Source organism: Theobroma umbraticum, unplaced genomic scaffold (genome assembly GCF_002168275.2).
Source record: "Theobroma umbraticum cultivar Fairchild unplaced genomic scaffold, ASM216827v3 scaffold_146.0, whole genome shotgun sequence".
NCBI lineage: Eukaryota > Viridiplantae > Streptophyta > Magnoliopsida > Malvales > Malvaceae > Theobroma > Theobroma umbraticum.
This window is the reverse complement of record NW_018397265.1, coordinates 5136572-5150626: the sequence shown is the minus strand read 5'-3', so window position 1 is coordinate 5150626 and position 14055 is coordinate 5136572. Positions and strand designations below refer to the sequence as shown.

Here is a 14055-nt window from a genome sequence, read left to right as displayed (position 1 = left end):
AATTATTTTAATTTTAGTACTTAGTAAAATTTTAGATCATTTCCCTGTGGATCGTACCTCTGCTTGCTAATATACTATCTATTCGATATGTATACTTGCATAATAAAATTTTAACTGACAAGTTTTGGCGCCGTTGCCGGGAATTGTTTCTAGAATTTATTACTAATACTAATACAAGCAATTTAGTCTTACTTTAAATTTTATTTTTCTTGTTTTAATATTAGATTTTGTTTGTTCACAGATCTCTCTTGGTCATTGCATGCAAAGAAGAAAACAACTTGAATCTTGTTCCTTTTGATCCTGACATAGAAAGAACTTTGAGAAGACGTCGAAGGGAGAATTTACAAGTTACAACTTTAAAATCAGACAATGGCTGAGGATAACAAATAATAATGGCAATAATGCCATTAATTTGGTTCCCGAAGCAAATAGAGCACTACGGATTATGCTGTTCCTGTGTGCAAGGTTTGCACCAAAGCATTAAGAGACCTTCCATCAATGCAAATAATTTCGAAATTAAGCCAGCTTACATTCAGATGATTCAGTCTTCAGTCCAGTCTTCAGTCCAGTTTAGTGGATTACCTAGTGATGATCCTAATTCTCATTTGGTAAATTTCCTAGAGATTTGTGACACCTTCAAGTACAATGGAGTAACTGATGATGCTATTAGATTGAGACTGTTTCCTTTTTCTCTGAGAGATAAAGCAAAAAGTTGGCTTAATTCATTGCCTAATGGGTCTATCACTACATGGGAGGACTTGGCACAAAAGTTTCTAGAAAATTTTTTTCCACCTGCCAAGACTGTAAAGATGAGGAACGATATCACAATTTAATGGTGAGTCCTTGTATGAAGGTTGGGAGAGGTTTAAAGAACTACTAAGAAGATGTCCACATCATGGGATTCCTGATTGGTTGCAAGTTCAGACATTCTACAATGGGTTGGTTGGGTCAATAAAAACCATAATTGATGCTGCCGCTGGTGGGGCATTAATGAGTAAGAATGCTGTAGATGCCTACAATTTGTTGGAAGAGATGGCCTCCAATAATTATAAATGGCCTTCAGAAAGGTCGGGTTCGAGAAAAGCTGTTGGAGCTTATGAAATTGATGCACTTGGCACTTTAACTACTCAAGTAGCTGCGTTGTCCAAAAAGCTTGATACACTGGGAGTTCATGCAGTTCAATAATTTAGTTCATAGTATCTAATAAAAAACAATATCCAAAGAAATTTAGCCATGAATCCAAGTCAAAGAAAATAAGAAAAACACAAAGGTAAGAGAGAAAACTAATAGTTAGAGATTTGTGATCTTGATTCTCTCTCCAATTCTCTTGTTTCCTTGCTTTGTTCTTGGCTCCAAATCTCCAGAATAGTTGCTTGCTGCCTCCCCTCCAAAATCTCTGAAAAAGGCTCCTTAAATAGGCTCCAAATAACCTAATTTTCGAAATCCCGTTAACTTCCCTTATTTTTAGGAAAGTCGCGCAGCGCTGCGGCGCTACTTCTCCAGCGCTGCAGCGCTGAGCTCTCTGGAATTTTGTATGTGTGCTTCCTTTCATCAACGCTGCAGCCTTGTTCTCCTAGTGCTGTGGCAGTCTATCAACTTCAAACGTGAGTTTCACCCTGATATGTTAGGAACTGGGCAAAGTAGTAAACATAAAAGTTTTATCCCTGTCTCTTAAATTTCCAATGGATTAAGAATCACATCAATTGGACTTCTGGATTGAAAGATTTGCTCCAAATACCGCATCATGTTCAGTGTTTACATACTGCTGCAGTGGTCCGACTTTGACAAATATTTTAACCATGATCCAATCAGAACTGGGCAAATTGGTGAACATAAACATTGTATCCCTTCTTCTTATAATTCGATTGGTCTAAGAATCACCTCATTTGAAGTTTTTTAGAAAGAGATATGGTCAAAATACTGAAACATATACGAATGAAGCTATCACCATACTTGCACTGATTTTCATCAAATGAGTCTTTTTCATCAATTTCCTACAAAAGCCATAAGAGAAATTAGCAATAACTACTCTTAAAGTAATTTAAAATAAAATAACTTACAATTTAACTAAAATAACTTAAATTAATCACTTAACAAGCAATCAAACTTAAACTAAAAAAGCACCTAAAATGCTAAAATTCGAACCTAAAATCTCAAAGATCTAGCTACTTAAGCTCCCAAAATGAGTCAAAATAACTCTATATAATAGAGTTATCAAAGTTTCACATGACAGTTGTGTAAGTGATGCTTAGACTTAAGACCATCTTGTTACTTTATGTGTGGAATGCTATGCTTTGATCTTATCTAAAGTGGTCATAACCAAATATGCTCAAAATAGATAGATGTTGGGTATAGTGTGAAACACATGAAGGTAAATGAATGATTGATAGTGAATTCATCTTAAATGAAACTAAAAGAATATATTTGAGTACATCTTGGCAAGAAATAACTCAAGGAAACCTTTGGCCAAGGTAGACAAAAATTTCAACAAAAGAAGTTTGTCAATTCTTAGGCATTTGACGTCTAAAGGGAATGCCAATAAAGGTCTGCAGGCTTTAAAGGTCCATCTATTGACTTAACTAAGTTTCTTGGAGTTGGAATATCCAATTTAATAAGACAATCAAAGAGTTTGATTTTATCAAAAACGAGAATGAACCATGTGTGTGCGAAAAGATTAATGGAAGTGCAACCATTTTTTCAGTGCTATATGTAGGTGACATATTACTTATAGGAAATGACATTCCAAGGCTACAATCTTCCAAGATATAACTAACCAAGAAATTCTCCATGAAGGATGTGGGAAAAACAACTTATATACTAGGAATAAAGATCTATAGAGATAAATCAAAAAGGTTACTTGAACTTTCTTAGCCCACATACATAAACAATGTGCTAAAGAAGTTTAGCATGGAAGAATTTAAGAAGAGACACTTGCTTATTTTGTATGGCATATTTCTCCCTAAGAAGATATGTCCTAAGACATAGAAGGGAGATATCACATGGATAAGATTTATATGCTTCGGTAATATGATCTATCATGTATGTGATGCTATGCACAAGACTAGATGTATCTTATGCTATAAGTGTTATGAGCAGATACTAAACTAATATTAGTGAATGTTATTAGATAATAGTATAGAATAGTCTTAACTAATTAAGAAGAATTAAGGGTGTATTTTTGGTTTATAGAGTAGGATCGACTTACAAGTACGAGGTGAAATGATGCAAAATTTCAATTCAACAAGGATGACATGAAGTCACAGAATGTATATGTTTTTACTTTGAATGGCGAAGTAGCCTATTTGAAGAGTTTCAAATAGGATATGATTGTAGACTCTACAATCGAGACTGAATACATCTTTACCATTTGAGGTGGCGAAAGAAATTATTTGAATCAAGGAATTTATCACTAAACTAAGTGTGGTTCATAACATTATTAAGCTAATACCTTAGAATTGTGATAATAATAGAGCCATTGTGCAAGCTAAAGAGTCAAGGTCTCATAAAAAATCCAAACATATATTGAGACAATATCACTTGATCATGGAGATCATATAAAGAAGGGATATAAAGACTAAGTGTGTTCCTCTAGTTGATTATCTAGTAAATCCATTAACTAAGGCTTTGTCCCAAAAAAAAAAAGTATGACCACCGCATGAAAAAGTTGAATATTAGATACATGGGCTATTGACTTTAGTGAAAATATTTGATAATGTAGATGTAGGTCACAAAATTCAACTAGTTGGTTGTATAAGGATACATTTTGTATTTTAAGCATTTACTTATAATGCAAAGACATTCTTTATTTTCATAAGGCTATTGATATTGACAAGGTGAGACAAAGTCCATGAAATATTATATGTTTTCCAAAAAGAATTATAAAATGTTATAATTATTAGATCTTTATTGCACCAAATTATTATTTCTAAATTGTTTGTAGTCTATGTTTATCAAGAAATAGACATTGATAAAGTTGAGATCGATACATGGTTATGTTTCTCACTTATGAAGCGGATAATTGATCTAATAAATATAAAGATTTAATATAACATTTGGGTGCTTGTTACATGACTAGGTTTATTAGATATAGTCCCATGAGAATTTCATTTGGTATATCACTCAAGTGTTTATGGAATAAATTCTCATATGACAGTTATGTATGTCATTTTTAAACTTGAGATTATCAAGTTGTCTTATGTGTGGAATATTATACTTTGGTACTATCTAAAATAATATTGATTAAGGATGTTCAAAAAGGACGGATGTTGGGTATAACATGAAACACATGAAGGTAAATATATGATCAATATATGGATGATTTATCACCTTAAGTGAAACTAAAAAGAATATCTCATTGCATCTTGATAAGTAATAACTTAAGGAAGCCTTTGGCCAAGGTAGGCAAAGATGTCAAAAACAAGGTTTGTCAATTCTCTATAATGAGTTTGATTACAAGATTCAAATACAAAAATGACAAAGAAAAAATAGAGTAGATACGATACCATATTCTATGTTTTGTTAATATATTAAATAATGAAGGGATAATAATTACACTATGAGACAATGCATTAAAATGTTGAGCCAAATCACTATAGCTCTTCTTAACATTTATATAGTCATGATATATTGCTAGACGTCAATCATAACTTATAAATATGAACTAGTTAATTAAGGAATTGATGATGAATGCAAAGGAGTTTGATTCATTTAACCTTAGTTTATCTTAAATTGTAGTTTATGTATGTTGTTAACATGTTAAGAACCTGATGAGTTACACACATTAAAGAGTGATAATTAAGAATGTAAATAGGAAAAGTAAGTTGGACTTAGCTAAAAGAAGTTAAGAACTTCAAAGACTTATTAAATGATTCAAGTTAGTCAAAATGCAATTTTGCAATTAACATAAAAGATTTGGAAATCTTATTAGGGTTGGGATTAATACAATTGTCTATTAATATAATGCTTGTGCTACATGAAAGAGACAAAATAGATCCAAAACCTTGAGAGGCAAGAAACGGGAGAAATTGTTAAAGTCCCCATCCTTAAATATCAACCTTAGCCTCTTAACCTTGAGTTTCATATATTAAATATTTATAAAACAATTAATACACACATCATTTGATAAACTTTTGACACATGTGTAGCATATCTATTCCTATATATTAAAATTGTCCCCAGAAAGGGTTAATTGTGTGACATCTAACAGTTTCAATTTGTTGACATGTGGCATGTAATTGGAAGCATTATAACCTTGAGCTCTTTTTTGAATTGGGACACACTTAGTATTATGAGAAGATGGATTGTGTTTTTCTGATTTTTACTTTCAAATTATCAAGAGATTTTTCACTATGCATTTTGGGTGTTTGCTATAATTTAGACTTTTTTTTGGTCTTTTGATGGTGGAAGCCTTTTTTATTCCAAGGGTATTGTTGGTTTTTAAATATGTTCCAATGTCATTTCGATTATTTCTTCTCACTCATTCTTTTAGAATATTCTTGCATTCTTCCCCAATTTACTCCATTTTTGTGTTTTGCTTGTGTTGCTCTTTTGTTTTGTTTTGTTTGTCGATGTCCTTTCTAGTCTTTTCCATTCTCTTCAGTATTATTGGTTTGTTATCTTTTGTTATCATCTTTTTCTTTCAGTTATTCTTTTGGAATATTCCTACATTGTTGTCGATTTTCTCAATTTTTTGTGTTGCTTTTCACTTTTTTTTTTGGGTTTTTTTGGTGCTCTTTGCTTACATATTTGCTCTTCATTTCATTGTTGTTTGTTTAATCCTTTGTTTACTTGTTTTTTTTACTTCTGTTTCTTTTATTTTTTTTCTTTCTATTTTCATGTTTGGTTTCTATGTTTTCTTTGCATATTGAAGTTTTAGTTCTTTTTGGGTTTTTTATTTGTTATTTAATTTGCTTTGACTTTTTTTTTCAATTTTTTGCATCTTTCCCTTGGATTATATTGTTAGATTTTTGAACTATTTTTTGTTATAAAAAATAATTGGGGTTTCTTTTTATTTTTGTTTTTTCCTTCGTTTAATTTTGTAATGTTTGTGTGTTTTTTTTAATTCTTTTTTATTTGCATTTTGTTTGTTCTAATATGTGTTGGTTTTCATTCTTTTTAGGCATAATATTCAAATAAGCTCGTAAATTATTCAAAAAAAATTCAAATAAGCCCTTATTCTTTTTTTTTTTTACATTCAATCAAATTTCAATATTTTTATTTTGGGTCAAGTAAGCCCTTCTGATTAATGATTAACTAATTGTTATTAGTTCAAATGTCATTTATAATTTTATATTCATATAATATTACCACGACATTGATGTAGAAGGTGAAAATGTCATATGATCATATTATCATGTCAATTAGCATATTATATCATTATCAGTTATGATATATTAACATGTCATATCATAATTAATTATGATATTTTAGCATGTCACATTAACATTATGTGGCATAAAATGACATAAGGCATTTTGACTGAATTAATCATTAGTCATAAAGGTTTATTTACTTTAAAAAAAGTACAAGAGTTTATTTGACTCAAAATAAAAATATAAGAGTTTAGGTAAATGCAATAAAAGTATAAAGATTTATTTAAAATTTTTTAAATAGTTTAGGAACTTTTTTAGATATTATGCCTTTTTTTAATATTTTTTGACATGCTATTTTTTTTTCAAAATTTTTGTTTTAAGTTTCATACTTTTGATGGTTTTTTTTGGCAATTTTTTGTTTCATTGTTGTTTTTTCATTTTTCTTCTATGCATCACCTTGGGCTGTTTTTTTTTCATTTATTCTTTTTTGGTTTTTATTTTGTTTGGTAATTTTTTAGAGGATTTTATTTTGTTTTCTTAAGGAAGCGTTGTCTTCGGTTTTTACTTTAGTTTTGCTTTTTCTTTTTGGGTTTTATCTTTTCATTGGTTTTTTGTAAAAGTTTTTTAGTTGGTCTTTGTTATTTCTTACGTGTTTTGGTTTTGATTCTATTCAGTATGTTTTGGATAGGCTATATTGATATTTACAATGATTTTTTTGTCATTATTAGTTTCATGTATTTAAGTTTGTATGGTTATTGTTCATGCCGCCACTGTGTAAAATGTCATAGTTCTCTTATATGCTATTTCAAATTTAATTTTGTTTTTTTTACTTTTGTTCTTGAAAAATTAATATTATTAAAACTTCATCCATTTGAATGTGATTTTTTTACAAGTTTTTTTTTTTGTTGTTGAAGTAATATAAAAATGGACAAGTGCCGTCGATCATAAATTATCTACACATTTTTGTTTTCGTTAGATTATAGTATTAATGTTGATTTCATGTATGATTTTCTTATGATTTTGATCCTTATGCGCTTGTATGTTCCCTGCATGATTTGTCTTTTTATAAGATATTTAAAATAATGTTTAGAAAGTTTATTATTTTATTTTCATCTTTATGTAGCCTTGACTGTTAAATTGTGTTAGCTTTATATGGATATAACATAATAGAAGGTTAAGTTCAGGCATATGATTAAATTATGTATGCTTTAAATGGATATAACATAATAGAAGCCATAGGTATATGGTTTACTGAATTAAAAGTGGTTTGATAGCTATTAAAAATGCTCGCTTTTTTTTTTTGCTCTTTTCATTTTTAATGTATCTTTCATGTTTTAATTTAAGAAAATGAGTAATTATAAATTTATTCCTTTTTGTATAAATTGTTTGGTTTTTAACTATTGCTAATCTCTGGTGTTTATTTATTTATTTATTATTATTTGTAGGTTCTTTTTGAGATTTAGGATTTGTGCTATGCAATGGATGGTATTAATCATGTAAGACATGATAGGTTTACAAGAATACAAATGTCACGGCCTAAACCGGGGAGTCGTGATAGGAGCATGAGATCAATAGGAAAAGCCCATGTGACTCAAGCAAACCTCAGAAATTCGAATCGAAACAGAACATAAAGCATATAGCCAGGGGTTTCCATATCAATATTTTCATGATATAACATAAATTCAAATGCACATACTTTGCCACTTTGCACATAGTTTATATACTGTGTTTAATACAATACATATAACCCATACGTTGGCTAACAAGGTGAATTCCTTGCACATGACCCTTAACACAATCTTAACATAAGGTGACACAATGCAAACACATACTGAAAACTAAGTAGGAAGTGGAAGACCCAAGTTAGACGCAATGGAGTGGACATATTGAAGCGGAGACCTATCGGATGCCAAAATTGGTCTGTCAAAGGATGACACTAGCTATACACTGTCAGTGGCCTATTTATTTGCACATGGTACAACAAATGAGTGAGTCATTTAATACTCAGTGAGGGATGTAGATAAATCAAAAATATCAATGCCAATAAGTATATATAAATATATTTCTTTATCAGTACAACCATAGCACTCTAACAAACATCTCCAACATTAAGGGCATATCATTTATCCCTTAGAGTGTTTCAACAATTCTCAAATCACACTTACGCTACTATTTCTCCATAAGTAGTGTATATCAAATTAGGCTTATCTATGAAGCCATTACAAATTTAATTTCCATAGGCACACCATAGTTGCCCAAGTATCATATCAAACCCAAACTCATGTTTGCCTACTCAAGGGTATGTCATATCACTCATAATTCAAATCACAATTATAGAGTGGTCTTCCCTAAACATAATCAAATCATACACAGTGGCCAATCAGTGAAGGGAAATCACACTTAGGGTTATAGCCACTAGTAGAGCATCAAATCACACGAGTGTTAAAGTAATGGGTGAAGGGTTAGATCACATTCAGAGTCGAAACATTCGGTGGAGAAGAGATCACGTTCAGTGTGGAAGCAACTATCGAAAAATCAAAGTCATGATCTGGAGATACTAGACGGATGGCATAAAAGCATTGTAGGTGAGACTAATACCACTGTCCTTGCTTACCACGATCCTTGCAGGCATAGAACAAAGTCACAAGAAGTTGGATTCCACTTAACCTCAAATTAAATCAATGTTCGAAATTCCCATAATCCGATGAAACGTAATTCCACAAATAAGACCATCATGCCTTTGATACCACATATGTATCATTTACATCATAAGTCACACTTAGTGAGCTTCAGATATTACTAAGCTCAATATAGTTCTAAGTGACTAACTCTCTAAGGCGTCAATTGTTCATAATTCTCCAAGAAATCAATCGTTTAGAGTAAGCTACTCCTAGACGTCATCATTCTCACTAGACCTCCTAGTCTAGGCTCGAACATATGCCATTATGTGGCTTGCATTACAGCACACATGCATATCATAATAACATATATACATATACATAGTTTACTAACCTAGGCATATTCATCTAAGCATACATACATCATTTAAGCACCATGCCAGCTCATTAACAATGTAATAAGCATCACATGCTTTTATTCAAATAATTAAACCCACTCATAGTGATAGTCGAAGGCAATCCCACAGCAAAGCTTAATTTCTTATCCTCCAATTGTTCTCTATCTCACCAACGTGTTACTAGCTTTATTTTTTCCTTGAACAATCAAAACAATAGTTATTTCTCAATATTCAAAAGTTTTCCAACTTTTTAAACTAGGCTTTCTTCCAACTACTCATAATCAAAAAACCTAGGTTTCAAATCTTAAGTTCAGAAGGTTTAAATCCTTACCTTAGATGCTAGGTTGCTCAAATCTCAACTCTAAATATTCAACAAACTCGAAGGGAAAAATTATACCAAAGCTGAAGCAAATAGATTTCTAGAAGTTATTAACTGATTAAATCAAAAATTAATCGGTAATAATGCTTATTCTTACTTTTAGAATGGTCTCCTAAGCTCCAATCCACTCCAAATAAGCTCTAAATCTCACTTGGTGTTTAAGGTTTCAAAAAGGTAGAGAGTGGGGAGAGTTTTTTTTTTTTTTGTTTTGAAATGGGCAGATGGCCCAAACCCCTTTTCATTGTTACATTTTTGGGCTGATTTATTGATAGATGAAGGCATTGGTCAATAGATCCCACTCAAATTTTTGGGTGTAGACCTTCATCTATCGATAGATTTGTTGAGCCTATCAATAGATGGTGCACTGGACCCCTTTTGCATTTTTTCCGTTTAGTTATCTATCGATAGATTCGACAGATTTATTAATAGATGCTTCTCAGCTCCTTTCATATTCGTTCCGTGTAGTCATTTATCGATAGACTTTGTGGATCCAGTGATAGTTTTCATCATACATGCTTCATTTGGTTCCTGAGTAGACATCTATTGATAATTAAGGTGAATCTATCAATAGATGTTCGTCCAAATTGCCTTCCCAGACTTTTTATCTTACATAAATAGATGTAGAACATCTATCAATAGATCATGCCCAAATTTCAAATTTCCATTTCTCTAAGTCTCCAAATTCTCTCCTTTAAGTACCTATTTCATTTTCCATTCAATATCCACATCTCAAACATTCATATAACTCAAAATTCTTTAAACATATACTCAAATATAAAATTAATTCTCTATCTAAACTTCAGAATTCAAGATTTATCAAACATGTCTCTAAGATTTTGCCTAAGTGCCATAAGGCATGCTTCCATATACTTAACATAGTCACATATCGTCAAAATCCTCAACACACAATGAATTTCAAAATCATTCTCTATTCACATAATCATATTCTCAAATTTTCAAACATATACATAAAAATTTAAATTAATCCTCAAATAGCTTAATTCGTACCACATAGTCCATATCAAAGTTAAGAGTGTTACATTTTCTAAGAGTTAAGAGATTACGTAGACATAATAATGTTATTCAAAACTCTATACTTCTGTTTGAAAATTGTATTTAGCTTCATGCTACCTAAACTTTATTGTCATTAAAAATGTAATCACATTTAGTTGTTAGTTTAAATGTTTTGTATTTAGCTTCATGCTCATCTATCAAGGTCTACATTGATATTTCTGTTGATTATCTTGATCCTTTTTTTATTCTAGCATTTCAATTTGTCCTTAATAATTAAACCACTTTTCAGTTTATCTTTTTTTTTTATTGTTTAATGATTTCTAAATACTTTCCTTTGTTTACATGTTGTAACTCCTTTTTTGTATGAAACAACGTATATTTTATCCATCACCTTATCGCAGATAGAATTTTAATTCTATATATACAGTATATCTCAATCATAATTTTGCTTACAATTTCATATTTATGATGTTTTCTTTGGTTTTTGTTTAGTTGATAAGGTTTGGTCTTAAACAATTTATTCATTTATTGTACTATTTTATTTTTTAACAATATAAAAATGATATTTTTGATTTGGATATTCTTAAATATTTTTTGGCGAGGTTACTTTTACCTTACACTTCAAAATTATTAACAACTATAACACTATATCTAACAAATAATATTTTCACTCATGTTTTAGGTGCTGCATGCAAATAATCATTGAAAATGGTAATGAAGCAACTATCGTTAAGCTTGCTGTTGTTGATTTTTTCACGCAAGTGCAGGTATTGCAAACAAATAACATAATGAAAAGTAGAGTACTGTTCTTATAGAGAATTGTTTTAATTTTTATTTCTAAGTACTAAAATTAACACAACTTAATTTTATCCAAACAAACGAATCTAAGGATGCAGAAAACTAAAGAAACTAAAATAAAACTAAAAAAAACAAGACTAACATATTTAATGAATCAAAATCAATCAAACAAAAGCCTAGAACCACAATATCTTCTCAATATTTCACCTGAATCTTTTTTACCCTTTCTTTACTTAGTAGATAAGTCTGAGTTGTTAACCTAGAGTTTCAAATAATTTATAAATCTCTTCCAATGTTTTTATAAAAATATTTGACTTAACCAATTTACTCTATTCTTGTGCAAATTGAAATTAAGAAAGACTCATTAAGTACCAATCCTAATCATGGCTACATATAATATGTAAGTGTATTCATATCCTACACGCAAATTGAATCAATCACTCATGCAATTGATATTAAACATAAGCTATTTCATTCAAGCTTACATTAAACTCTCTCTTCTAATTTCGTTTAGGTTTCCAATTCAATTTAATTGATGATCAAGCAATTAGAAACATTAAGGACAGGATTGAAATAAACAACTCAAACGTTATCAATCATAAGCAAAAAAGAATATTAAAAACTCAAACTATGCCTTGGGTTCAACTGTGATTCTAGATTAAAAGCTTAGTTTAACATAATGTATAAAAATATCATAAAAAAGAGAGTAAACATAAAAACTAATAAAGAAAGTATAAAGAAAACTAAAGAAGAAAAGACTCAAATAATTTGGTGATTGTTGATCCGTAATTCTTCCTTTGAATTCCTTGCTTCAATGCTTTTTTTTTTCTTTAGAAAACTCTTTCTTAGTTGAAGTTTAATTGTTGCCTAATTGATGCTTTGAAAGTGCTCTTCAAAGTTGTTTAAATAGGGCTCAGGGCTATAACAACATAGAAGTTTAAAAGCACATGGAGGTTTCTCACTTTTTAGGCTTAAATTTTGATTTTTTTTTTTGCTATTCTCATCGGGGACAGTGGCCATGGACTTTAGGGACCACGGCTTTGAGTTTCTTGGGTCCAAAGCATGATTTTTAATTGAGAGGCCACAGCCTTGGTGTTGTCAAATTATCCATGCAAGTGCATGTATCCTTAAACAAGTAATATATTGAAAAGTAAAGTGTTGATCTCATAGAGAATTGAATCAATTCCTATTATTAACTATTAAAATTAACATAACCTAATATTATTCAAACATCTAATTTTAAATTATAAAAAAAGCAAATTTAAATCTAACAAACTAAAACTCAAACTAATCCAAAATTAATCAACAAATTGTTTTAAAAATTCAATCAACTATTAGACCTAAGATTATGATATTCCTCAATATTTCATCTGAATATTATACCTCTCTCTTAACTTACTTCAATAGATTAAATTACTAACCTAGAGTCCTAAATTATTTATAAGTCTCTATCAAGTTTTTCATAAAAATATCTTTCCCAATTAACTTACTATATATCCATGCAAATTAAATTGAAAATAGATTCATTAAGCTTATACTCTAGTCTTGGCTACATGTGGCTTATAGGTGTATGTCTACCTTATATGCAAATCAAACCACCTAATCAATTAAGTGCATTTGATCATACATTGTTCTATTCAAGGTTTACCCTAAATCCCCTTCGTCAAGGTTTAACTTAAGTTTCTAATTCAATCTAATTGGTGATCAGGTAATTAGAAGCATTAAGAGCAAAATACAATAAACAACTTAAATCATTAAACGTTAGCAAAAGAGAGATAGATAATTTAGACTACGTATTAAGTTTAATCATAATCATATATAACTAAATTAGTTCCCCACAATATCACAAATCATCATTAAATAAAGTTTAAAAATTGAAACCAAAACCAAGAAAAATAAAAAAAAACAAAAAGAATAACAAAACTCAAAGAGTTGAAATCTTGATCTCCAAATTTTCTTGAATCCTTCAATTTATTTTCGTCTCCAATGAGACTTTTCTTCAATAATTTTGTGGCTGAATCTTAACTCTAAATCTTGTGTATTTCATTCCTTTAAATGTTCTTTGAAAGGTTTTTTCAATAAGTCTTTGAAGTTGGGCCAAGTTGGATGAAGAAAGAAGTCAATTCTAGCAAAGATTTCCTCATCAGACTATGTGAGCTGGAGCCTTGACCATTTAATTTACAAAAAGGTCAAAATGCCTACCAAGTCCCAGTACTAATGCATTTTGTTCAATTTAGTCCTTATACCCAAAATTGAAGCAATTTAGTCCCTTTATTTTGAGAATTGCTTCATTTTTCCCTCTAACAACATCCAATTTTGCTATTAAAGGGGATGGCGTCAGTGCTGATGTGGCGTTGACATGACACATTTTGATGACGTGACAATGACATGTTGATGTGTCGGTGCCACGTGATAGAAAAAAATTGTGACAAATCATAAGGGTTAAATTGACCAAAAATATATAATATAAGGACTAAATTGAAAAAATTTGAGATGTTGAGAGACTAAATTAAAAAAAATATTTAAAAAATATAAAT

General features: G+C 30.2%; 1 protein-coding gene across 1 annotated transcript; it reads left to right on the top strand.

Annotated features, from left to right (window-relative positions):
- Positions 1-392: 392 nt before the first annotated feature.
- On the top strand, positions 393-1185 carry LOC110422806 (uncharacterized). The gene is made up of 2 exons (XM_021436821.1): positions 393-711; positions 854-1185. Exons 1-2 carry the CDS (start codon positions 393-395, stop codon positions 1183-1185), a joined length of 651 nt encoding a protein of 216 aa, XP_021292496.1.
- The last annotated feature ends 12870 nt before the right edge of the window (positions 1186-14055 follow it).